Consider the following 27,932-nt stretch of genomic DNA (forward strand, 5'->3'; position numbering starts at 1 on the left):
GTTGGTACCATGTTTCGGCTCTGTACGGCTGGGTCAAGTTCAACAGCGCCAGAAAACGCATCATTCATGGTTGTTTTTTTGTCCATTTATCACACTGTGCCACTACTGTTACATTGCTGTTTTACCTGGCAAGGACTGGTCCTTTTCTCTATATAGTACACATAGCGAGACGTAACGTAATTTCCGATTCATTTAGCTAGTTATTTGTATATAGAGGTAAAGCGTTAGTACACTAATCATTGCATTACATGAGATATAAAAATGAAATGCAAACTCTGTTCACCATAGCAAGTTACTGGTTCTTATTGTTCCTTACCGCGTTTTAAGGGTGGTTCCCAGTTGAAGTTATTATTTTGACCTTGTTTAACTAGCTTTTATAGGCTAAGTTGCCAAATGTTGAGTGTTATTTCAGGATTGCTGGAGTTTATTTATTTAGCATACTTAAATCTTTCAGCACTCTTTCTATTGTGGTAACTGAAATTTGCATTTATTATTCAAAGTACTCTTAACAGTACACAGTATCTTCAACTACCCAAAAGTGAGTACTCTGTTCTCTTTCTGAAAGAAAGGGAATGCTGCATCCCTTAATCAAATGAAATAAGTGCGTCACATCAAACTAAATCGCATAGATTTTCCAATCAAATTGTTTCATATTATATTGTATTGGAGTCCATGTACGGAGATGGGTGTCGAATCATGCTTGGAGGGATGCATATCCATAAGACACAGTTTAAGTTGTTTAATAAGAATGTATGATAATGGGGTAGAAGATGTGTTTATTCGCACAAAGTCAAGGATCAAGGGTCGCAGCAGAGGAAAACAATCGCCCAGAGCTGTGTGTGTTTTTTTCGCCTGTCTTAAGTCCACAGATGCCTCGGGAACAACGACAAACCACAGCTACAATGGCAGCTGTGTTTAAAGTCAAAGCTTGTGGGGGAAGAGTAGATCAGAGATCAGTGGCCAAACATGGCCGCCCCTCAACCCAACCGCCTCACAATTCTTCTGCATTTATTCCCCCCCCCCCCGCACAAAAAGACAGTAATAAAAAACAAACAAACAAAACAAAATATGACAAATGGGCTCGCCCTGCCAGAGCCAGTAACAGTTTGCCTAAACCGGCCTCCTAGAAGTGAAGTTCCTTCGTCAGTGAGCAGTGAACCCTAAGCACGCTCTGCACACTGCGCTCATCCTCCATTAGCCCCCGCTAGCTTAGCATGAAGAGGCTGGAATCAGAGCTGGTTAGAGCAGCGATCCTGGTCCTCAGCTCCCATTAAGGGAGACGCACTGGTCCACACATACATGCCACCCTACATCAACGGGGGGGTCTGCTGGTTTCTTTAGGGGCCCTGTGTAGAGTGTAGAGAATAGGGGCCGTTATATTAGCATAATGTATTGACTGCAGAGCCAGGGCCCTCCCGGGGCTCCAGATTGTGTCCTCACAGCGTGGGCTTTGCTTTAACCGGGAGATTGTTTTATTGATATCGCCCTAAGTTCTGTGATAAACCGCCTAATTTTGTCTTTATTTCCTCGGCTTTTGGCTTTTGTTATTCTGAAGGGAACTGTTTGTGTGTGAATTGCAATTGTTGTCACTGTAAATCCTACGCTAATCCCATACAATCCTTTCTTATCACCATTAAGAATTCACAAAGTATTTAGGTATGCTTAGACCTTGTTTATCCAAGATATACGAACTGACTTGTAAATTAGCATGCCAAACCAAATAAATGGAAATGAATGTGCTTGTCACTGTATGTAGCTGTTTAATTCAATGGCGATGACGACAACATTAGCAGCATCTTTTAACAAATAATAAGGGTAAGATTACTTAGAAAAAGATTAGTAGTGATCATCAGAATAATGCATCACTAGACTTCAATCAAAACCAAAAATTAAGAATTGAGCGGAATTCAATAATCCAAACTGGATCATAATCCCCCCCCAACTTTATTACCAATGTGTCGGTACGAAGCCCGGCTTTTGGGCCGGTCCCTTCCTCCTCGCTTGCAACCACTGAAGCAAACACCCTGCAGCCCCCCGTAGCACTGGCGGCGATAGAATCAGAAAACAAAATCGCAAAGTCCCTCCTCCGCTCGCTGGTCCTTCCAGAGAGAATGGTCGTTGTCATGACGGGCACAAAACAGGTCCACGGTGGGACCGGTTCAAAGGTGGAATGTTGATCCGGAGCAGGAGCACTGAGCCCAGGAACGCTCTCTACTTGGCTCCTAAAAATAACTTTCCCACACTCTGGCCGCTCCCCGTACTGGAGGGAGAGTGTGTCAGGGTTTGTGTTTTTGTGTGTGTGTGTGTGTGTGTGTGTGTGTGTGTGTGTGTGTGTGTGTGTGTGTGTGTGTGTGTGTGTGTGTGTGTGTGTGTGTGTGTGTGTGTGTGTGTGTGTGTGTGTGTGTGTTTGTGTACTCTGGATTTTAGTGTTCCAGTTGCAGCGGTGGTGTCAGGGGTGCATTTTGTCCAAACAGAACAAGATTGGAAATTAGGTTTATCAATGTGAAATTGGGTTGTTGCTTTTACTTTTTTGTCATTTGTAAAAGGGTTGACTTATCCTGTCTGGACCTGATGAAAAAAATACAACACCAATAGGGTTTTGCATGGTTTCCCCTTTCAACTGGTTCTCCGTGCAACAATGCTTTAACAAGCCCTATTCCTCGTTTGTGGAGACACCCCCGTGCCTTTTTGAACCCTCTCCTTCACCTTCAAGCAGACTATAAAGACATGCGTCTCGGGTCGCTCTCGGTGGCTGCTTAACCCCTTGCCACCGTGAGTATGGTTTAAAGAATTGTGTTTTAAAAGGGGGATACACCCCACAATCAATAGATGAGTTATTTAAACTGGTGTCGTCTATTGAGGAAGCATGGAGACCCACTGAATGTAGAGGGGTTCTCATGCATTTTACGAGTGTCCGTGTCCCCTCATCCTCCAGAGTTAACAGGTGGCTATTGAATGGCTTTGGCCCGATGATGGAGGGCAGGGAGACACACATAGTGTCCTGAATGGCCTTTAATTACACCCAGTAGATTATTCAGAGGGCCGACGGAAGGGCAAGCTTACACTTCAAAAGGAAAGTACAAGGGGCAAGGTGTTGCTATTTTCTCTCCCCAAACGGTTTGTGACCCCTGTTTATTTGCGGTTGGCCTTTACGGCCCAAATCAATGTATAGGGTGAGATAGGGTTTACATTAGATTGGAGTATTATCTTAATGGACATTTTGCAAAGGGGTGACGATGGTGATGGTGCTGATGGGGGTGGAGGGGGATGAGTTGGCTGAGCACTCCAGTGTATGCCTTAACCAAACTTTCCCTTTGTCCCCAACAGTGATGGGTGATGATGAGTGACAAGGGTGTTAGGAGTGGGTTTTGGGGAACAGAATGTGTGCCTGGGTGTTGCACAGCCAAGCTCACACAAAAGGCAACCCGAAAGGTCATCTCTGAGCCAAGCGTTTTGTTTACCTACAAGCAGTCTTGCAACGTGTAGAGTTAACTAGATGGTAAAATAACCTTGTGTCTATACAAGGATTTAAATATTTGCCTTGGCTAGCGGCAACATGTTTTTAATAATTTAAATTTATGGTAATGCTTTGTCAAGATATTCGTTCTCAAGTTATGTCAAGTAAATCGAATTAACAGATGACAGTGTGTTCGAAATAAGTGTTTACAATTTGTGTCTACAATTTGAAGTCTCTGATATTTTGCCTTTGGGTTGATGAAACACTTTTATACACCCTTGAAAATTGTACATTTGTAGTCTGACATGCGGGCCAGGACAATGCATACTTTTTTCTTAAATCTACTGTAGGAAAATAAACAAATACGGATAATATCAGTTCCCAGTTGAAAATTGTTGATACTACTATCAAATACAAACCATACTATCTTAACATTGTCTTTTTGATTCATACACCCTTGATGTACAATTAGCAAAGGATCAGAGAAACAGCCATTCTTTTTTTTAAGTTGGTTCACAAAGGACTTGAATGAAGAATTTGTCAACTTCAACTGGAGTAAGTTAAGTGTCTTCAAAATAAATAAAACAGTTTTACCAGAGTACGTCAACGCACGCCTCTGTCTAATCAAACCTACAACTGTGTCCTCATCCAATTGTACACACTCAACGAGCTATAAACCGCTAGCTAGGCAGAGCCGTTCTATTATCTCTGCGTGCAAGTGTTTCCCAGGTGGCGTCCACAGACCGAGGCTTCTGCCGATGACGCTGGATGGAGGTCCGTGAAGAACCCTTTTTTTTTTTTTTATCTTTTTTTTTTTTTTTTGCTTCCTCTCCTCCTTCCCTTCCCCCCATCATAAGCTCAGGCAGTGATCGTAACGTGGGGTGACAGCTCACCTCTCCCCAGCGTGCCTACGGTTCTCTGAGCGTTCGCTGGGGACCCCCACAATCCCCCCCACCCCAACCCTTTCCTCCCCTCCTCCACTAAACCCCCCCCGGTGTAACCCCCCCGCCGCCGCCCCCACTCCCACCCCCAAATCCCAGAAGGGCACCAAGGTGCCTCCATATGTTAGTCTGAGGTTTCTCATGATGTGTTGATTTGTCCTTTTTCCCGTAGAGAATGCCAAATTACAAATTGATTTGTTTATCATATGAATTGAATTCAATCTGCTTGTCCCAGTAGAGGGCCAGTGAGGGCATGGCACTCTACTGGGAAAATATTGAGTAGTCTAGTCTGGTCTCCTAAGTAAGTTCAAACGTAGTCTAAAAATATCCTTAATGTTTTCAAAGTCAAGGTTTGCACATTGCTAAAACAAAACGGGTTGCACCACACCAACTAGTTCCTCACGTAGTAGTAGTAGTGGTTATTCAACGTTTGCACCTACCCCTAAGCAGGTGTAAACGGTGGCAGTTGGTGGAATATGGCAGTTAGAATATGATCTGCAAAATTATATAATTAGGGGGGAGGGTGGCTATGGCCGTGGCGTTCGGTAGCCAATGCGCAGAACCCAGTAACTGTAGCCTCCTTCTACAGATGAGACGGTGCCGGCTGAACGTATTTTGCATTTTACAACACAACGATATTCTAGAGTACATGGGTACAGCACACCATACAGTAAATTCTGAATGTTCCATGCTAGTCCTCTCTAGTATTCCCAAGCACATCGTTACTTCGTTTACATCGTAGCTTGTTGATTCATTAGTCGTCGTCACGCTGAACGGACAACAAACTGCTTCTGTTAAACTTACGCGTTGCTAAGTTGTTGCTAGTTAGGACAGTACCCACGTATCATTGGTGAAACCAACATTTAGTTTGGAACTAACTAGTGGTAACTAAGGAATTAGTAAGGACTCTAAGCACAGAATTAGTATAGAACTTATGCACAGCTGGTGCAACCCAGTCTTTGTCTCTTCTTCTATTTTGGTTCCATCTTCCCTGAAACCACACTCTGTTATTCTACAGAAGTGGTAAAGGCAGTGGTTGGAAGGCGTCTTAGTTCAAGAAATATGAAAGCATTCATGTGTAGCGAGAGAAGTGTTCTGATGAGGTTGTAAGCGCGGTCACAGAAATAGTTTGTACAAAGGCTTGATTTACACCTTGTTTAATTTTAGATTTTTTTACCTCTGTGCACCAAATTTCTAGTATGCGTTACACGTGCAGTTTTAAATTTTGACTTAAATCCCTTCCATGCAACGTTTCCTTTGTAGCACAAATATGTATAGATGTCCAAATATATATTAAACTACCTGGGTCATCTCAAAAAGTTTGAGGAAATTAGTATGTCGGCATTTCTCTTTTTGTGACTGTGACTTTGCCTTATCCGATTAGATGAGCGGATTTCCGCTCTTTGTGGAACAAATCAAAGACTTGACTTCAGAGCCTCTCATCTTGTTCTAAGTAACCTTGTGTCTCAGCCACGGGGTGGACCCCAGTGAATGTCCTCACAACACCGCATGCAGATCTCATAGGACTTAAAAGTTCAACAGCTCTCTTTGAAGGCACACTTGAAATGGCTCAAAATCACTCTCGATTCACCAGTCATCTAAGGGTTATTGCGTTGATCAAAAACAAACACATGCAGAGGGAGAAATAAAGGTAATATGCGTTATGGACGTGTTTCGCAACATTTACCAGAATACTTACTTTATTTTTGCGTGTCTTTCCCATACGTAGTAGATATTGACATGTCTCTGTTGAGTTTGACCTGTAGGACTGTATTGCCTAGTATCTGGTGAATTGTGTGTCCGTATGTGATTCGCTGGGGAGGAGTCGTGGTGATGGGAGGGGGGAAAGTGGTCGAGGGTTTTGTGGAGGTAGGCTTGCGTGCTTAGATTGGCTGGGGAGCAAAGCATAATGCATGTGTGGTTGTGAATTTTAGATTTTAGAGAAAGCAGTTACCAGCATTGGCCTCGACATACAGAGCCTGCACCCCCCCCCCCCCCCCCCCCCCTATACCCTCTCTCTTTCTGTTTTTCTCCCCATAGTCAGCATTTTCAGAGTGCTGCAATCACAACACTTAAAGTTCCTGCTGCATCTTAAACATTCACACTCACACTTTCGCCCTTTCGCCTCATCGTGGGGCTTTATCACGGTGCTTTATAGGCCCCTTCCTGTTTTAGGGGAGGTGGAACTTCTGAGTCGCCCCTCCGGTGTTGAAGTGGATGTTATGGAAAACAAAACAAAAGAGGGAAGAACAAGTCAGTCAAAGCACCCCGAGGTGTGTGTGGAAGTTACTCGCCCCAACTCATGTGCTCGGACCAAAGACCGCCAACAACGATGCAAAGCAGTGACTGCAGTGCATACTTTACATACATTAGTGCACATAACTCAAACACTGTATATCCTAGCCTTCTTTATTCAGCTCTGTTCTTGCTGGTGTGTGTGTTTGTGCGAGTGTGCGTGCGTGCGTGCGTGCGTGCGTGCGTGCGTGCGTGCGTGCGTGCGTGCGTGCGTGCGTGCGTGCGTGCGTGCGTGCGTGCGTGTGTGTGTGTGTGTGTGTGCGAACAGCCCCCTTTCCATCCTTAATGGCACGCCGCATATCAAGAGAGGTGGCACTGGGGCTGGTGTAATCTTACTGGCCTTAATTACAGGCAGTATCCCCTAATAGGCTGCTCAAATAGATACCAGCCATTAGAGTTTCTGTGACAGGAGAGGGCCGCTTGGCCACGGGGAAGGTGATAAAGGAAAGCCATGGCTCATTTAGTTGTATCTCTTTTGTTCACACATCTCTGAATTAAAGTCAAGCGTGAAGATGGCGGGGTGGCCATGTTAAAGTGATTTATGTGAACTTCTTTGCTATGGGGGCGCTTATCGGGTCGGCCTCTGCTTGCGTTGTCAGCAATCCGTTTTTTTTTTAATATTTTTTCTCGTACAATGAAGTGATTCAATGAGTTGAGGTGGTGTAAGTCACTTAACGTCGGCAGCTCAAAATGATCCCATTACCCCGCTGACTACTATTCAAAAAGGTCTCCAAACGCTCCCCTTTTTCCGTAACGTGGCGCAAAAACATGCGAGACATGCGCATGATGATTCCCGCCAGAGTGTTCCTTTTGTGAGCCTGTAAACCTTTGGATTCCATTCGCCCCTCTGTGGTTTCACACAGAGTCTTGTTCCAAACCGCAACCCACCCCAGCCCCCTGTCTGCTAATTGAATGAAACCACAACACAACATAGCCCGTGGACATACTTTTACCAACTTGTGTTTTTAAAAGTTTTACTAAAAGGTTTCTTTTTCTTTTCTACTCCCCACAACCCTTTCTTCCCCTCGCTCTTTCTTCTCACTTGTGTTCGGTCGCCTCTCGACCGCACCTGGCAGCGCTACCCTAGAGGATCCGCTCTTTAAAACTGGCATTAATGTTAAATAGCAACAACGGATGTTCCTGATAGATCCACCAATCCAGCCGCTGCCACTTTGTCTTTATTAGCCGCAGAACAGCGTGCGATCTGACGACATGATATGTTTGAGTCACACCGCTGACAGCCGCGGCATCCATTTGAAATGCCATAAAACAAAATCAGAAACCATTAACGATGATATCCCCATTATTAGCATGGAAATTAGAAACAGAACGCCGCTAAGTACTGAAAGCCTGTCACTTGAATGACAGCCTGAGACACTCGTGGTTCAATGCACTGTATTTAAGATATGTTTGATGTTTTTCAAACTCCATATTTGGCACATTATTCCCGGGTGGCGGCCCACACCTTGTTGGTATTTAAGACAGATTTCAGAGGATGTTGCCGGATGGATTCAGGGCTGCGGCCCCCCTCATACCGCGCGAGTGTCGTATGCTGACAGATCACTGTCTGGATGAGAGAGCACAGCAGCATCCCACCTCATTACCGTAGCAACACACTAACCCAGGGACCGCGGCTCGGCTCGCTGTGATTAAGATGTAAATTTCCTTTAATTGGAATGTAAATTCATACATTTATATGAAGACGTCAGCTGTCAGATTGCAATATTGTGTCCTTCTTCTTTTCTCTCTCCCACACCCCCCCCCCCCCCCCCCCCTGTCCCCGAGCCAAGGGACGAGGTGCCTGTAATCTGTATCATTCTCCCCGCAGTCCATCCTGGGATTTGCCGTTTGTTTAATGGTCGGGCTCCATTGTCCCGCGTCCAGCCTGTCATTGTAATGCCGCCCATTCATGTTTCTGTGTTTTGTTGCTGCCTGATTTTCTCCCGCTACCTGTGTTTGTTTCTCCATGCATGGCTGAGTCGCCGGGGGCCTTGGGGATGCAGAGGGGCTGGGAGGGGGTCTTCGGGATGGGGGGGCGGAAGAGGGGGGGGGGTGGGGGTAGGAGTGGGGGGGAGGGGTCATTTGGTGGCCGTATTTTGTGTGTGCATTGATTACTTCTGCTGAATGTTCCTCAATGCAAATAAGTCTGCCGCTTTGAGGGGAAGCACATGTATCTGAAGTAATTAATTTTACCCTTGAATGCCAGCTGTGGTGTCGCAGCGACGTTTTTCCCAGAATGAGCTTTCTCACCAAAAAAAGGTGTCAATTTAGGGATTTGGCAGATGAAGGGGATGCTTTTGCCAATTTATATGCTCGTACGACTTTGGATTAATGTCTAATTTTTTTGTATTCCTTTCTGATTGTATTTGTTTGATCTGGATGTGTGTGATCATTCAGCCCTATGTGTTTATCACACTAAAAAATAAACTGTAATCTGTGTGTGTGCTTTTGTGTGTGTCGGCGTGTGTGCTTATCTGCGTGTGTGTGTGTGTGTGTGTGTGTGTGTGTGTGTGCTTGTCTGCGTATGTGTGTGTGTGTGAGTGTGGGTGTGTGCATGCGGCCGGGAGGCAGACTTGTCAGGGCCAGGAGGTTCCCCTTCTTAACACAGAGTGCAATGAGAGGTGAAGAGTACAGAAAGAGGCATTTAAACACACAGTCAAGTTGCATTAAGCGGGCGTTGTGTATTCCTCTCCTTTTAGCAGCCTGATATGTTTGGATCATGATGTCTGTTTTATTTTTTTTAGTCATGTCACTTTTATTTATTTATTACTTTTTCCAAAGATTTAAGATCTCCTCCAGCATGTGAGGCCAAGAGTCATAACACTAGCATCTGACCGACTGTGTGGCGAAGAATTAGCTTTCCTGGTGGATGCAACAGTTTCCGTGGTCGTATGTGATCAGGTTCACAATGTTGGGCACTACACTCCACTGTGAAAGTGTAGATAGGAATTATATTGGAACAATGGTGAATTTTCGATATAATTGTCGTTGTCGTCTGTTTTTGTTAAATAGCATCGTCATAGATGCTCGGAGACAAGCAACCTTTTATGGAAGATTTATCTGTCTAAAACACATTGCGTAGCACAAAATGCTTTGTATTTTGTATGGTCACAAGCAGTGGCAAATAGTTATAGATGGTGTGTTAGACTGCTGTCACTGAAATAATAATGAAGCTTGTTTGGAAAAATAAATAGTAATAAGAAAAAATTCAACTATATCTTCATCCGAAACTATTACGAAATCTCATTCAGACGATTATTGGTTCAGTCCATAAGAGGAGTGTATTTAAGGTGATGAGATTGTTGCCTTCTTTGTGAATCTTGAGGCAATTTAGTACATATATAATTACCGGGGAGCTATAATTATATGACAGTAATTTACCTTGTTTTGCATTTTTCTCTTCAAATTAATTGTCTATTTTCTTAGTTTTTGACTCTTCTTCTCACTGTTCTAGTATTGCCCTGCCTATCTTGGCCATAATTCAAACCATCGGGTGGCTTCCACCTTTTATGGAGACAAAACCATAAAGGCGTCGTTTTCTGTTTGTTTTCTATGCTCTTGGTCACGCAAACCAATGTGCAGGGTGGAAACTGATCCTATGACTCGCATCTCTTCAATGATTGCAAGTTACTCCAAAGAGCGCGTGTGTGTATGTGTGTGTTGTTTGGATCCTGCATACCTTGTGTACGTACATTCCTCCACAGCTCACACACTATGTGATAGCCTGCAGGTCACGCAGGCTGCTCTATGCAGTCGTTCGAGGTGATGTGACACATCGCTGGCATGTTTGACTGAGGCATTCACACCTGCAGAAGGCCGTGACTCACTAAGTTTTAATTTGTACACAAGAACAACAACAATGACCTTTTCACGTGATGTCAATACCCATCTATTCAGTCATGAGAAAGGATCTCTAGTCAATGAAGGACAAACATGTTGGATGACCCCCCCCCCCCCCCCTGTTGCGTAATCTAGATGCTTTAGTTGTTCATACTTTAGAACTTTTGAGGTTGTATGTGTTTTCATGTCTCTTTCAAAGCAGTGTTCGGGCCATAAGGATATAGCCGTTGCACATACAGCTGGCCATACATACGATTATATCAAGGTCTGCATTGCACATTTCAGGTAACGTACATCAAGAACAGCAGCGAACAGGAATGAGGTGAATAACGTATATATGTATTTCTATATCGCTGTATGGGGTACATTAGTGTATGCGTATTTAGGGAGAGAGTGGCAGGGGGTCTCATGTCACGGACCCAGCCACAGACTCCCTCCAACCCCGTAGATCTGCATGCCCCTATACGTAGCTCAGATCCAACAGTGAGAGGAAACCGGTCGTCCCATCCCTCGATTCTCTCGTCCACCCGCTCAGGTTTTTCCCTGATCATCAGGAATCCGGGCTGAGAAGAGAATCTCTTGTCAACAGCAACCTCCAGACACCTGTTGAGGCAGCCCCGCCCGCTTTGTGGCCTTATTTCAATTAGCACTCCTTTAGGACATCATGCTAATGAACATACACACTCACACACACACACACACCCTCTCACAGTCACACACACACACACACACACGCCCTTCACTGCCATTTCATCCGTCACCTCCAATTTGACATCCGAAAGCGACAGCCTGGAAGACCGACACGTTCCCAGACGCTTCTGTTTCTGTTCCAGAGGAATCCGCTCCCGGGTCAGGTGAGCCCGCCAGGCTAAGGCGATGTGGGCGTGGCCTGTGTTTTCTGGTTTGGTTTCTTTTTTCGTGAGCGTTGCTCATCTGCTGCGGCCGATGGAAGGAACCTTGGATGGATCCGGAGGGGTGGGTGTCTTCGACGTTCCGCCCTGTCTGTGCAGGTGCGTGCACGGGGTTTGGGGAGGAAGTGAGTCACCCTACTGCCTTGCCCTTGGGTCTCACGGTGAGGGCTGCAAGTCGTGCCACGATTATAGAATTTGCGTTTTAATATCCGGGGTTGATTATTTTTGCTCTCGCTTCTCGCTCCAGGGACACGCGACTGTGGTTGAGGTTGCGGGGGCAATGTCTTCCTCCAGTTTCTCTTTACCCTCATTGGTGTTCAGGCTCTGATATGATGATGATGATGATGTTGATGATAGTTGGTTTGCTATAAATGTATGGTTGAAAAACAGGAGGTAAAAAAGAATGGGTTTTACATCCTTTCCTTACTTTGTTGCTCCATCGGACCTCTTTTCCCTCAACACGGTCTCAGAGGGACCTCGCGGATCTGGCTCACCAGAGACACTGCTGTCCCTTTTCATTTCCACCGTAGACTACAGCCACTTCAAAGGGAAAGGTAGAGAGAGAGAGAGAGAGAGAGATAGAGGGAGAGAGAGAGAGAGAGAGAGAGAGAGGAACAGAGAAAGAGGGTTTGTCCCCCAGGTACGACAGATTCACTCAGGCAGAAGGATACCACATGGAGGGATATGTAGGTTTGTGTGTGTGTGTATGTGTGGGTGCGTGTGTGTGTGTGTTAGTGGGGGGCGAGGGGGGGCGACGTTGCTTTCCTTGGCTTCCTCCTCTCCCTCCTTCCTTCCCTCCCTGACACACATCTGTCTTTTTTGTCCTTCCACCCAGCATCTTCTCTCCCACTTCTTTTCAGGTCCATCGCTATTCATAAAGACTCATTTACTGTTAGGTTGAGGGGTATAACCAATGTGTTTTATGCCCCGGCTTTCTAAGAATCAAGCTTTTCACGTGTGTATGTGTTTAGCTTCTGTTTCAGAGGACCGTGGACACAATGCGGCTCCCGTCGCACCAAGTGCTTTAAATGCAAATGCGCATCTTCTGTACAGCGATCATCATTTGAGTCCGCACGGCTATCTCATGGCCGTCTGCATTATAACAATTTAACTTTGCCCCCCCCCCAACCCCACACTAAACATCACGTTTGGGATGGGCTGGGTGGAAGAAGGGAAATGAATCTGAATCACTTCACTCGTCACTGCTGGATGTTTGTTATGTCCTTACTCTCCCCACCGTCTCCTCTTTAGTTCTGGGGCTTTCTTTTTGTCGTTTTTTTTTTGTTGAAAGACCCTCAGCCCACCGGCATGCTCTTCTGTTCCCCCGGCACTCTTTTTCATCGCCGTCCAACCAGGACTTCTTCTGTGTGTCGCACAGAGCCTTTCTGAACGGCTCCCCTTTCTTCCCTTTCAGCCGCGGATGTCATTGTTGCTGCCTGTGGGATGGGTGTATTTATTTAGGGGTAATTGGTGTGTGGACGAGTGAGGTAATGAGGTGCATCCACACTTGGCCGCTGTTCATTCTCTCTCTCTCTCTCTCTCTCTCTCTCTCTCTCTCTCTCTCTCATTCTCCTCCTCCTCTCTCTCTCCTGAGGGGGGGGGGGGGGAGACGACGTAGTGGTGTAGTAGCTGGGGGCCTGGGCTGGTGGGCCGGGCTGGTGGGCTGGTCCGGGCCACGCGGCTGTCTTCTCCCTGCGCTGGCTAGAGAGGCTGTTTCATACCCAGGTGGACAAACACAATCGCTGAGGCTGATACCTCAATAAAGGCGTCTGCAGTCTGAAGTGGTTTGTGTGTGTGTGTGTGTGTGTGTGTGTGTGTGTGTGTGTGTGTGTGTGTGTGTGTGTGTGCGTGTGTGTGTGTGTTTCTGTGATGTGTGTGTGTGTGTATCCATGTGTGTATGTATGTGTGAGTGCAAACCTAGCATTTTATCTTTCCCTGTATTGGGGCCTTAGGTCCTTTCATGGCGGTTTTCTTTGCGTGTTTCAAAGTACATGTATATCAGGCTAAGTGGGTGTTCAATGGAGCTCAAGGGGGACCGTGGGCATGTCTCAGCCCACCCCCACTCACCCCCCCCCCCCATCCCAACCACCTCAGACTGGCCCTGATGCCCCGCAGTTACCCAATGATTTCACTTACACCTCCCTTATCTAGTTGGCCCGTAAAACAACAACCCCTGCCTGACGCCACAGCCTTTACATGCCATTTGCTGCCTCATATCCTGTGAAATCCAATTGCACAGCAACGCTATCTCCAGCAGGCGTGTTTTTTTTCTTTTCCTCTCTATGTTCCCCTCTCTATCTCGCTCTCTCTTTCTCTCTTTCTTTTCACCCGGTATCGTACTGCCCATGAAACATAGTGCAAACAAATACCTTCTGCCGCCCTTTTGCTGTCTGTATTTGATGCGTTTTTTTTGTCATTTATGGATTTACCCAGACTCATCTATTTAACCGTTAACTCCTACGTTTTCCTTCACGCTTTATCTTTTTTTTCTGTGCGAGCCGAGTTCTGAAACAAGGAACGGCAGCCGTCTGGCCCGAGCCCACAGGTGTTCGGCCCGATAATATTATGCATTGATTGTTTTGTTGTTATCAGCGTAATTGGTGTAGACCTGCCAGTCTTTGATAGACACACAATTACTGTATGTGATGCATAAGTGGACTCATTTTAGGGCAGGACTTTGAGTTGCTAATGGTGTATTATTCTGCTTTTGGTCGGTCCTGAAAAGTGCTGGGCCAAATCAAACAAGCCGCTCTGGGGTAATTGAGGCCCCCTCCGTACCCCCTGCGGTGAGCAAGGCAGCACCGTAATCCCCTGACAACTCTGACTTGGCCCCAATCTGGCAGGCTGCCCGATTCCCAGCAAAATGCCCGACGCCGGCATCACAGAGAGAGAGAGAGAGAGAGAGAGAGAGAGAGAGAGAGAGAGAGAGAGAGAGAGAGAGAGAGAGAGAGAGAGAGAGAGAGAGAGAGAGAGAGAGAGAGAGAGAGAGGAAGCGGCGAGTCGCATTTAGGCAACGTCTCTTCGCAATTTTGTTCTTCTTTTTGGTTTTGTGCATTCCCATCTGCGGTGGTCACTTGTTTCTTTGTGTTCCGTTGTGTGTTCCTCTTGACAATGTGAAGGCAGGCTGAGTGTTAGTGAGGATTTTAAGCATTCATGAACCGGACTCTTCACTTGAGTCTTGAAAGGATAAAAAGTTGTAGGAAAGGTTATGATGAAGAGCTTCCATCGGCTAACTGGTAGTGCTTTAAGTTTATATTCCTATTTGCAACATTTCAACTACAGCCGCCCTTTTTCTATCTGGACCACTATGGTCATACCAGACACTATGGTCATCCACTGTCTGGTAAAATATCTCTTACTACTTTATCGCATATAAACTATGCCAAATAACTTTTTGTGGCATAAACAACTGACCCTCTATGAAGATTTTAGTGGCTTTTTTTGTGAATAATTAGAAAATGGGTTGATTGCTTTCAGATTAATTCATATTCACAAACAACGATATTCTTTCAAAATGATTGATTGATAACTATTGCGTAAAAGATGCATCTTTATCCAAAAAAGTTGAAACCAGCCTCTCCAATAATTATTTTTGGTATATGTGAATTCACAGCAATTAGGTTTTTAATTGCCTTTTATTAGTATAAATATTAATTAATTTTTCATTAAGTCTGTTACATAAAAAAACCCACAAAGCATTGATGCAGTTCCAATCATACAGTAGGCGTCTTTGCGGAGGACAAACAACATGCAGCCCACGGACCATATTTCAAACAGTCTCTTCTCAGTCTTTTTTTTTCACTGCCTTCACCTCAGGCCCCCAGATCAGTGTTTTAATGGCAATAGTAATGCCTTACAATTAGCACTCACACAGTGCTGTAGGTGAGACAGTGGCTGACGTGTTTCAGGCTAAATAAAGAAAACACCAAAGTCCACGGTTCCTGGTGCTTCCAAGAGCTAGGGGTTATGGAGGGGTGTGTGTGGGGGGGGGGGGGGGGGGGGGGTTGCGGTGTATGGAAGGTGGTGAATCTTTTGACAGGGCAGTTAAGGTGATGTCTCATTCTCTGTGACATCTCGGATACCCTAAAGGTGGTTTTGCCCACTGCCTACCCAGGATGCACCTCACCAAGCTGGAGCTAAATTTACACACCCCACCTGCCCACAGGGAAGTGGGGCAGCAGGGTGGGGGCGGGGGGGGCAGGATAAGGTGTGTGGTTGTGTGTGTGTCTCTGTTGTGTGTGTGTGTAATGTGTATTTTGGTATGGGGGTGACTAGGATGGGGAGAAGGTAGACTTTATCCTTTAGTAAATACCTGCATTTATCACGATTTTCAACACCATTTTTGTCCCCTTGTTTATAGTAAGTCCCTTTAATATAATAGCAAGCTATTATATTATATTATACTAAATATGTATCTTTGAGTTTAATCCAGAGTGGAGCTGGTGCAGATGACAGGCTAGGTGGCTTATATTCCACCCTTCTGAGAGTTTAGTAGGTTAGTGGAGCACAGAATGTCAGCCCCTAGCATTCCCAGTTCCAACACAGTCCAACCAGTGTTCCCAGTGAACGCTTCCAGCTGGCTTACTTTATTATAAAGATATGGGCAGCCACTTACTTATGACAAAAACTAGTGGGTGAAAAAGCTGGACCGATTGTATTTCATAATTGTATAATTAATAACTTATATAAAGTGGTTGCCATTTAACTTCTCTGCTCTTTAATATTGCCACAAACATTGGAAAGCTGTGAATCGTCTTTGTCCTGTATTGCAGATTTTGCCATAATACATCTGGCCACAGAGAACGGAGGCGTAAGTGAGAAAGTGTTCTCAGCACCTTGAAACCAGAGGTTGCCATGTTGCCAGTCCCAAATGGGATGCTTTGTTTTGCAATTAAAAAGTTTATTTTTGCTGCTCATCATTTCTTGGATTACCTATTATGCCAAGTGGATGCACAATAAAACAGTGAATGAAAGGTGTTATGATGACTAGAGGGGGTTGATGCAGAGTCTTTCAATTGGAATGTGTTGTCTTATGTTTATTTATTCCTGCACTCATTTCACCTCGGGTTGAAACGGGGAAAACAAACTCAGAAACTGGTCCTTTTAAAGATGTGCACATTTAGGCGCATGCAGTCAAACAGAACGTTGACTATGGTAGATGCTCTCTTGTGACGGAGCTATTTGCCCGTGGGCTGATGTAAAGTGAATGGTCTTAGAAGGTCTAGGCTGGTCTATGTGTGGCCCGGCTGGTCCAAGTCAGCAGTAATGACTAGCTTGAGCCGGCATGCCTGTTAGTGTGAATGGGGTTACTCTGGGCAACACCTTTTCAGCTGGGGCCTATGAAGTCCCCAGTATGGTGGTCTTTGTCTGCACAAGGGCTGTCCTCTCAGCAAAAAAGAGTTGTGTTTTTTTGTGAGGACTATCAACTGGTGATGGATTATACCCCCATCCCCCAACTACCCCCACGCCTCCCCCCTTCCTCTTCTACATCTGGGCAGTCAAACTGACATGGATGCAGACACACACGCACACACCATCAACCTTCAACTTAACAACTAAGATACAGCTAAGAATCATTCACTTGGATATCCATATTTTTATGATGGATTTATATATATCCACACCAATTTATATATACACAAACTATAGCTTGAAAAATCCCTAAACTCGTACGAAAAGTTAAACGTACCCAATCCATAAAATATTAATCATGTCCACCTAGAGGTATTCAACTTAACTTTGCATATACTGGTTAAAGTAACAATGCATACACCCGTTTTCAAAGGGGTCCTGTTCTACGAATACTTTTCCTTGCCCTTGCATGCATAAGGAGTTAATTGAAGAATATCACACCCTGTGGAAACTTGAAATCTGAAACCTACCTGGTCTATTCGTAGTCCCTCCGTATAGTCGCAACCAAGATCATTTTCCCGACTTTATTTGAGCCAGTTGTGACGTAGCTAATGGTTTTCCTCAGCCAAGCACTCCCTGGTCTATAAAATGATCCAATGCGTGATAACTTTGTAGTATAGAACAAGGAAGTAGCTCAATCATACAACCGTCCAAACCTGAAATTGCTCTCCAAAACAATAAACACACCAAAAAAATGAAGTTATTACTTTTATTAACTGCCACCTCATTCTTATTGCAAATGGCCCCAAACTCACTTGCCTTCATCTCCTTTAAAATTGATCTATTCTTCGTCACATTACCTTTATTAGGCACAAGCTTTTGTCCAAGGCGACTTGCAGCAAGTGCATTCAACGATATAGATGAACCCCAAAAAGGGGCCAGAATCACTTCAGTGCATATAACTTTAATTCTAGCAGTAGGACAGAACAAAAAATGGATGCCACTTAGGGCAGGTGTTCTGTCTGTTTGCTCCACGCTGCCTGCTTATACATGCCTTGCATGATTTTGTACTGACAGTACACATCGACCTGGCAGTGGCAGATGATGCACTTGTGCACCTTCACCCATGTGCTCTTACTTTGTAACAGCTTCTACTTTGGCTTCCCTCGATTTGCTTGGTGGCGACAATAAATAAACCGAACAAAGATTATATTTCGAATGTAATACCACAGTTAAATCGTTCAGAGTTGTTCAACTTTAGCGATGCCAGCCACAACACCAGCCTCACGCTATGATAATGGTAATCCCTCAAAAGGGTAGTAGTAAAGTCACTTGTTCTCTTTCACTTTCAGCCCGTTTCTTTGAGGAAAAACAGGTTTTCCGTCTCCCCGACTAGCCTGTTGCACAATAACCTACCACTGCTATGAGTGAAAGACGAACTGCTGGTCCACCCCTTCTCATGAGGTCACCCCTCTTACCCCGGCTGACACAGTAACCTCCAGACGACCTTTCCTTTTGCCCAATGTTACGGCTGTGAACACAGTGAAACCCATCCGAATGCGAAGGGAGAGAGAGGCGAGTCCAATGGTGGGTTTCTGCAGGAGAACAGGAGAACTCCGGGGGAAGGCCAAGTTCTGTGGCACGTTTGGCTTTTGTGTGCGTTTTGTGTGGTGTTGCAAACGCGGCTTTATGACACACGCATACGCAAGTGTTTATGTGTCTGTCTGTGAATGTGAATGTGGGTGCGCGCATTGCATTTTTCCACCGTAAGTGCAACGGAGAAAAGCATGAATAATGCATGTTAAAATATCTTGCTAATGCCTTGGCCTTTTATTCATGCAGGGGGATGCTGTGTGTGGCAGTGGAACTCACTGCCTTGTATTGTCAAAGGAATTCCACACAGTTTCTAACTCACGCCGTCCCCTTCCATAACGTTATACCGTGTATATATTTTATCCACATCGTAAATATTTACAAGTCACCGTTTTTATGACCCAGAACTAAATCTGCAATGATCCATTGTTGAGGGTGCAGTAAGACATGGCCGTTTGCACATGGAGTTGGTTTGTCCGTTTTAAGATGATACAAAAGCGGTTTATGCACATGCATCAAACACGGCACTTGCTTTTAGGTAGCAGGCGCCTGGATTGCACTTGCTGATATGCTCTTACAACAGGGTGTCAGGGCTGTTTTAACCCGGCAACTACCCTATCACAGTCATCGTTTGAGGGGTAAAATGTGTGTGTGTGTGTGTGTGTGTCAAGAGAGGGATGGAGGGCACCAGAGGTCCCCCAGATATGCTGTCATAACCCATGCTGCTCCGCTCTCTGCTACAGGACTATTGGTAGTGAAGGCAGCACTTACACATGTTTGTACTCTTTGCCCTCTACCCCCTCTCTCCCTCTCTCCCTGGGCCGCCATGTCGCTCTGGGGGGACCACCGCTCCCCGGCTGTGTGCCCAGGGTCCGTAACACCAACTCACCCTGCCGACCCCCCACCGGGGTCAGCAGAATGCCCTCCTACCCCCCCCCCCCCCCCCCCAACCCCTTCACCCTCTCACCCCTGCAATGCCCACGGTCCAAAAGCAACCCGCATGGCTCTCTCCAAGAAGGCGAAACAAAACGGAACAGAAAGGGAGACAAAGGGCCCCCATGCGGTCCTCCTCGTCAGGGCTCTGGACACGAGAGGCCCCCAGAGGAGGGCTTCAGACCAAGACGACGGGGAACGTGATAACAAGCAAGTTGTTGTTGTTGTGGTTGTTGTGTTTACAGTACTGTAACACTTCAGCCCTTTTTTTGCTCTGTCCATCTGCGTAAAACACAGAAAGGAGGGCTCACTGATTCCCCTGCTTGTTATAGCCAGTAACGTGACGGATGCTATCCATTGCTATTTGACGTGATCCTATGGAGCGTAAAGGGTAAGTGAGTAGCGATCCGTCTCAAGAGGAGCAGAGGGAAAACAGACATTCCAGTCCGTATTAAATACCGACCGGAATATTGCGTGCTTTATCAAGTCCCTGTTCGGACTTGCTCACAGCCCCCTGTTGGATTTTGGAACCTCAGTAGAGTTATGAGTTCCCCCCCCCCCTTACCGTTCTGGTAACTTTGGTGGGAAACTAATCAGAGTGCTTACTCATCTTTACCCGCCCGTCTTCCGGCGCGCTGTCAGACGCCATTAGCGGTGCGGCGGGCTGAGCCGTGGAGCCCGTGTTTGTATGCGTCTGCTGCCCCACCCCAACCCCACCTGACTGGTTGGTGCGCCAGCCTCCAGGATTAGCCCGGGTCAGACAGCAGGTGACGAGGCAGGCAGGTGACCATCACTCAATTAGCCCGCAGGGAAACACGAGACCAGCTCCAGATTCTCCTCCTTAACTTTTACCTTCTTTTTCTTTGTTTGGTGTTTTTTTTTCCTTCTCTCTCTCATTCCCCCATCTCTTTCTTTGTCACACATATACACAGGTATAGACCACGGCATGCAATAGGTTAAAGGAGCAATTCCTTATACGGTATACTTCAATGAAGACCTTCAATTGAAATAGAATGGGCATGAGGGAGGTGGGTCTTCTCTGTACATAATGTTTGGATTTCTTTTTTCAACACAGAGATTTTTTTTTTATCAGAATATGCACTTCCATCTAGACTTGACTTCTTCTGTACGACCCAATAGAACCGGCTTCGGTTCCTGGATCAACTCAACACAACCAGAGCAAACCGAGCCAGATCGCACACAGCACAAGGTTAATGGGGAAACGAAGAAGATAGAATTCCTGTGGTGATTTTTTTTTTTTTAACGAACGAACACAAAGAAAAAAACGTTGTCGGTATAAGAAAAGAAAGAAAGAGAGAGAGAGAGAACCTAAGAAAAGATTATCATTATTATTGAAGAATTCCCAGGACCAGCAGGACCAAAGCTCCCCTAGTCAGCAGGTTAGTCTCGGGGCAAAGCCCGGGATCATGTTGCACTCCCTTTGTGATCACAAAAGAAGAGGAAGGCCGGGCTTCTCGCCCACCTTTGTTAGGCGCAGGTGGGCTAGAATTACCAAAGTGATGGGATTTATGCTCGGCCGTTGCTGCCATTTTCTCTCACTTGCTTGGACGGAAGTGTTTTCTGAGATTGCCTCCAAGCCCAGTGTGATATGTGTTTGTTCTGGAATAGAAAAGAACATCACATTATGTTGGTTGGTAAATACTGGTTGCAATCGGGTGCAAGAATATGATTTCCCAAACAATGTGTGGAAACTTTATAGGTGTGAGGGATTACGGTGTTGTGGAGGAGATTTGTCTCGCTGTTGGCCTCTGCATAGTGCACCGAGTCTGGCAGATTTATATCCATTAAAAAAAAATGGAAAAATTGCAATATTGACCCCGTGGACCTTCGGTAGAAATGGAAATGGACAATAGACCTATCCTGGACCCCGATTGCTTCACACTGGCTGCACCGTAGCCCGTCAACTCTGGGAGATGGAAAGCGGTAATTTCCGTCAGTGGATCGCGGATGCCTTGCTCAGATATCCCAGCCGTACTGTGATTAATCCTAATGGTAGTTTAATAAATGCTTAGAATGCCCACCCATGCATGTGTGTTTACTGTACAGCATGTAGAATGCTGTGTGACTCCCTGCGTGAGGATTACGGCAGGCTAATACCGCGCTCTGTTTCTGTGGTCTCGCGTTTCAGTGACTTAATGGTTCTTATGGGCTGGAATAAATTAACAATGATGGCGTTAAGTAGGTGTTTATGGTAAACACTGAGTCACTTCCCAGAGTGCGTTCTGACATGAGGTAATCTGATTGAAACAGCCAATCCAAACGTCATGTGTTCCCAACCCGGGGTGTTGGGTTTCTCCCGGTTGTAAGCCGTACAGTGACATGGGCCTTTTGAAAGTGTGGCTAAAACTCTATGGAAGAAATGACTCGTTAAATTAGCACTTAATACTCCAGTCATTAGCAAGCCGTTACCACCAGTGGAATTCCTTTGATGGTGCTGCTTTGTGTAAGCAGGCTTGGCCCTAAGCTCTAGCTGGGCTATTTGGATCATGAAAATTATGTTCTTACATAAAGTTTTAACAGGGCGGGCAAAATGCTCCAATCCGTTGCCTGCCACGCCCCTTTTGCAGGCTTCCCATTGGCCACTGAGTGGACGGTACACCCATCCTGCCGTACCTTTACAGACTTGTTAGTGACACAATTTCCCCCCCACATCAAACATCTCTATCTCGCCGGGCTCCCTGTTCATTAAGTCAGGTAGGATGTTTTACTACTTAGCTATCCATAGTAGGATGGAGTGTTTGGGGGGCGGGGCGATATTTGCAGCCCTTTCAGGCAAAGCCGGTCCATGGGCCGGCCCCAAGGACTGGTTTCAAGTGGTCAGTGCTCATTTGGGGGCTTTCACCCTTCACCCCCTCATCAGCATGACCTCAGCCCCCCTGGGCGTGAAGCCCGGCTCAAGGCAAACCTTTGGCTTGACGGACACTTCCAGCACAGCCAAACACACACTTTATCTCTCATGCACCCACGTGTATCTCTCCGTAAGTATTCGAACATACCTCTCACACACACACACACTAGCACTAGCGGCCAAAACGTATTCACACAACCCAACCCCCCACCCCCCATGTGCCAGAGCCCACAGCCTTTTACCACCAATCCCTCTTCCCTGCCCCCATCCCCTCTCTTCCTATTTAGTCCCTCTGTCTCTGCACCCCCCCTCCCCTCCCCTCCCCTCCCCTCCCCTCTCCCAACCCCTCAAGGTTGCCAGGCAGCAGAGGAAAAGACTTTACACACTCATAATACACCCCTCCATGCCTCCGAGGGTTTGCCGGATGTCCTTGTTTACATCACGGGGCGCTCAGGTCGTGGGGGGGGACTCAGCAGTCCTGTGTGTGCCCCAGACTCTGAACTACAGTGTCAATATATGTCCGTGCTCTGTGTGAGCCCTAGGTCTGCAGTATTGGCCCCTCGGTTATTGACTAGGAGGTGAATGTCTGCATGCAATGAGGATAATGTGTGCAACATAGTTGGGTATGCACGTACGCATGGTTTTTAAACATTAGTTTGTTTTACATTTGTATAAATTGTAAAGCATGTTCTATTTGGTTTTATTTGAATTCATGTTTTAGTCCCAATCATTATTGTTTGGCTTTAGATAACATTTCTGAAAGGCTGCAAAATCAACTATTTCACGACCGTCCAGGGATGGCTGTTGTCAATGTTAGTGGGCCCTGCTTTTCCCTCTGCATGTCAAATTGATCGATCAGTGTTGTCTGCCCCCCTCCCTAACTTTGATGTAGCTATCGATTGTTCTGGTCTGCCCCAGAACTCAAAAGGTTATCGTAGCCGCACTTCTGGATTGGTTTGACCTTCGCTCCGCACATGCTCAGTGGGCTCCCCCGAGCGCACAGCCAAACACACGGGCGAGCCAGGTCTGTGGGTGCGTGACAGCTAGACAACGGTGTGATGTCTCTCTCTTTTTTTTTTTTTTTTTACTCACCCACTGAGGACGATGTATATGTGATTGATTTTTCCTCCCTTCCCCTTCTCTCTTTCTCTCTCTCTCTCTCGCCGCTGCCACGTTTCCGCTGCACTGCACTTAGCAGAACGGAGTCCGGGCTTGATCAATGCATTGTTTTTCTTTCTCAATCACACTCGAGTGAGCCCGAGACACGAAAGGTTACCCAGGTGAGGTTTGGCAGGGACGGCGGAGCTTCTGCAAGGTTTCTCCTCAAGGCCACTTCCCTTGGAGTTTTTCTTGGATATTAGACAATTTTTTTGTATCGCTGTTTGTTCACGTGTGTTAAAGAGGGGAAGTTATTTAAAGAGCGGTAACTTAAAAAGAAAAAAAGATAGAAAACAGGAAAAGCACGGCCGTCAAAGCGTTTGATGGTGTCTCGCTATTAAAATCGTGCTGTCTTCGTACGACCACGACGCCTATCCAGACAACCGCATATTATGTATCGGTTGTCAGTGCTCTTGTGTTGAGGTGATCAGCCCTGCCCCCCCCCCCCCCCCCCAGCCCACTCAACCCCATGGCTTTTGTCACCTCACCTTACCATCCCACATTAAATTATAGGGCCTTAACGACGTCTAAGGGCTTCACCTGCCCCCCAGATAATCTGTGGGGCAGCATGACAGCCCTTTCCTCTTGTTTCCTCTGCTCGCCTGACAAGCGCACTCCTGACACGCACACTCACACACGCACGCACACAATCTCACAAAGAGAAATGTGGTGGACGGGCAGGAGCGGGCCGCTGGGGGTATATGACACGCCTCCGACCGCAGCAGTGCACCACGGTTGAACATACGTTTCCATATCTGACGGGACTAATTTATGAGACGTTGCCAGGGCGAAATGGTACTCGGTATAGTTAGTCCGGAGGTACATCCCCTACAAATAATACTACAAATGGTTTAAATGTCAGTTAAAGAGAGAAGATGTATGCCAGTAATAGTTCTAGTTATGGTAAAGGAAAACATGACTCGGATCAAAGAGTACAGATAGTACATTGATAATTAAAACCTCACTGGAGAGTTAGACATATCCCACTCCAAATAGGAATGACGTCAAATATACGATGAGCTACATCTATTGCGGTTATGCAGCTTTTCATACCTTTAGAGACTTGTTGGCGACACAAATTCTCCCCACTTCAAACGCCCTCTGTATCTGGCAGGCGCCCCGGCCTTTAAGTCGGGGAGGATGTTCTACTTCGTTATCTGTTGCGGTGGTGGGCTTTGCCCTCTCAGGCAAAGCCGGACCACGGGCCGGGCCCAAGGACTGGTTTCAAGAGCTCAGTGCTCATTTTGGAGCTTTGTCACCCTTCACCCCATCACCGGTGTGACCTCGGCCCCTCTGGCCGTGGGGCCCAGTCGAACCACGAACCTCCCCCCCCAGCCCCCTCGACAGACATGTTCTTCACAGCCACACACACACACACTTGTCTCACCTACACACGTGTATCTGTCGTTGCGGTATTTGAACACAGCTCTCCGTCGTGGCACATACGCGTATATCTACATACACAGATAAGATAATACATTACACATGTATTGTTTGCTGATAACGAAGCTGTTAAACCCTGGGAGCCCGACACTTAGTCATTAGGAAGCAGATAAGTATCTTCGGGGAGTGGGAAGGCCTGAAGCCCAGCGGCTGTGGGGGGGGTTAGCCGGGATGAGGACGACTGAGGGGGCAGGGGGCCGGGGCGGGGCGGGGGGAATGGAATGGAGCTTTTTGGACCATCAGGTCTCGGATGTCACAGCAGATTCTTTCAGGGGGAAAATTACAGGGTTTTACTTCCAGAGCACTCGCAGAGACGCTCATGTTGCTCCGGTATTTTTTCCCTCCAACCGTCAGGCCCCGGCCTCCGCCGCTGGGAGGAAAGAAACGTGTGGCGGCGACCATTGTCCGTCTCGCACACTCAACTCTGGAGATACTTCACTTCTCGCACTTTAAACATCGCTCTCCGGGACTTTGTCTGTGGAGTGCCATTGGCAGCTCCTCGAGAGCGGCGTCGGCCCTCTTAAGCTCTGCAGAGTTTAGCGTGTTAGCGTTGGGGGGCTTTACGTGAGTGGCCCTCATTAACCTCCTCGCGTCTTTGTGCTGCGAGTTGGCACAGGGCCGCTCCCAAGATAAGCTTTGCTGCAGGAACTTTGTTGCTTTGTCCCGAATGCGCCCCGCTCTGCATTAGCCTAGCCGCGACGATCAGCGTTACAAACCCTTGTGTGTAATGCAACTCCCACAACAGATTTATGTGCACGCTCGTGGCGGTGTCAAACAGACACACATGTAGATTGCACACACTACGTCTTTGCACCCTCCATGCCTCCTTACATTGACCCAATTTGTATGAGTAGAGGAATGCTGATCTGATACAGCACACATCATTTGCCACCCCTCCTTATTGCCACACAGTTTCCGCCACAAATAGATGTTCACACGCCCAATAGACACCTCCACAAAACCAACCCAAAACAACACCGTCCCGTTCCCAATGGGCTTTCCCCATTTAGTGGCATGTTGGCAGGTTCCCTCCGCGCGGCCAGTGTGGGGAGAGAACTGAAGCATCTAATCCAATTTGCTACTCAACATGGCTCACTGTGAGGGAACAAAACCCGGGGACGGCCGTCTGTCCTGACACGTCCGTCATCGTCGCGGTCGTACCATCGGATGTCTTTTCGTTTGTTTGATATTCATTCTGTTGTTGTGTTGTTGCTCATCCACCTTACCCCTCTTTCGCCTACCTCTACCCCCAACACCCCCTCCCCCCACCCCACCCATCCCATGTCTCACCCCCCCCCCCCCCCCCCCTCTCCATCCTCTCCCCCTCACTCCAGAGGCTACATCTGCCTCCCGACCTGTCAGAGACCGTGAGCCGGGTGAGCAGGGGGGAGCTGGCAGGGGCGGCTGCCACGGGCACATCGTGTGGATCTTCCGGCAACAAACACCTGGACTTCTAGAAGCGCGCACGCACGCACACACACACACACACACACACACGCACACGCACGCACACACACACACACACACACACACACACACACACACACACACACACACACACACACACACACACACACACACACACACACACACACACACACACACACACACACACACACACACACGCGCGCACGCGCGCAGACCATCACTCTCACCGAGGGGGCCTGGAAAGCCGGGACAGTGGAGTGATGTCCTCTTTGTTGCCCGGACCAGGTTGTTTCCTCACCCACACGCTGTCAGCGGTAATAACCCCGCCAGTCGCTTCCCGACCTTCAACGTGCGCCCCGGCTTTAGCACAGGATAAATGTAAAGGACTGCGACGTTCCGCCGCTGCTCAGCGTACAATACATCACAGGTGGTTAGGGGGACATCCCTGCGCTCAGCGTTGACTGATGAGGAGACTGAGGCGTGCTATTTGTGTGGGCTTACTGGCGTCGGTAATTGACGTTTGTTTTGCTCCTTCTACGGCGGTGGTCGTGTGTCAATGACGCTCTGCTAAATCGTGTCAAACTCCCCCGAGTCTCACAAAATGCTTCAATGTTTACCGTTCTTGTGTTTAATAAAACAAATATGTAAGAGTAATAAGTGATTTTTGTTTTCGTCTTTTTTGAAATGGCTCCCGAGTTTCTGTTTACTATTTCTGTTTAGTGTTTAGTCATTTAGGCGTTGTCGTTAGATTAGTTTAGCCAAAGCTCCTGACTGCAGTAAGATGAGGAGCATGAAGGGGTAAGGCATTTTTCACAAAGATGCCTTCAGGTATACTGCGGACATTCCCTGTTAATTTAATTCAAAAGTCACTTTCGATCAATTCAATCATTGGATCATTGACAGTCCCTGGCAAAGATGTTCATAATGAGGAGGGCTGTGTCACACTGGTCTTCAGAGCTGCTTGTATCTATCTGTCCCTTTAACACGGGCCGTGACCTGAGAATGACGGCGCACCTCCACCGGGCTGAAGAGCCAGGCAGGAGAGCAGACAGAGGGGTTATATAGGAGAGCTGGATTTGGGATGCAGGCTTCACACCTCATCAAACATGTTTACTGGATGAGCTGCTGCACCATGACAAGCTGAAAAGAACAAATTAGGTCAAACAGTGACACAGGGAAACAAAACAGAAAAACCACGGCACGTGGAACGAGTGTTGTGTTTTCGTACTTTCTTTAGTTTGGCTGCTAGTGTTGCTTTGACTGTGTTCTGCCGGTTATGAAGTGGCAGAGTTGGTTATCTTCTGCAGGACACACACACACACACACGTGGCAGAGGACGTTTGGTTGTCTGACAGTTTTATGCTTGGTTAGGCGTTAGTGTGTGTGTGTGTGTGTGTGTGTGTTCCTGTGTGCTGAGAGGGGGAGACAACATAGGCCAGTCCTCCTTTACAGATGACTACAAAAAGCGTATGAATAACCAGACAGATTGAGGGTACACCTAAAAGGTAGATGCATTTGGAACAGATCAAGTCCAGCATTTGTTCTTGTTGCCCTCGCTGTTTTTTTTTCTGTTCAATTTTTTTAAGGGAAACACTTTTGAGGAAAAGCGCTGTACCATCAATGATTAAATAAGTGAATACAATTAAGTAAAGCTAATTATTAATTAAACTCAATACAAAATTAGACAATGGTTAGCTGTATTTGAGTGGTGA

At 46.7% G+C, this 27,932-nt stretch overlaps 1 protein-coding gene across 1 annotated transcript in view; it reads left to right on the forward strand.

Annotated features, from left to right (window-relative positions):
* The window catches only part of elp4 (elongator acetyltransferase complex subunit 4), a 53,071-nt gene extending 26,194 nt beyond the window's left edge, over window positions 1-26,877 (forward strand). The window contains exon 10 of the mRNA XM_060072088.1: window positions 26,127-26,877. Within this exon, the coding sequence (XP_059928071.1) occupies window positions 26,127-26,249 (123 nt within the window). The 3' untranslated portion in view covers window positions 26,250-26,877. The remainder of the gene's footprint in view (window positions 1-26,126) is intronic.
* Window positions 26,878-27,932: the final 1,055 nt, after the last annotated feature.

Source organism: Gadus macrocephalus, chromosome 14, assembly GCF_031168955.1.
Source record: "Gadus macrocephalus chromosome 14, ASM3116895v1".
In the NCBI taxonomy this organism is placed as follows: Eukaryota; Metazoa; Chordata; class Actinopteri; order Gadiformes; family Gadidae; genus Gadus; species Gadus macrocephalus.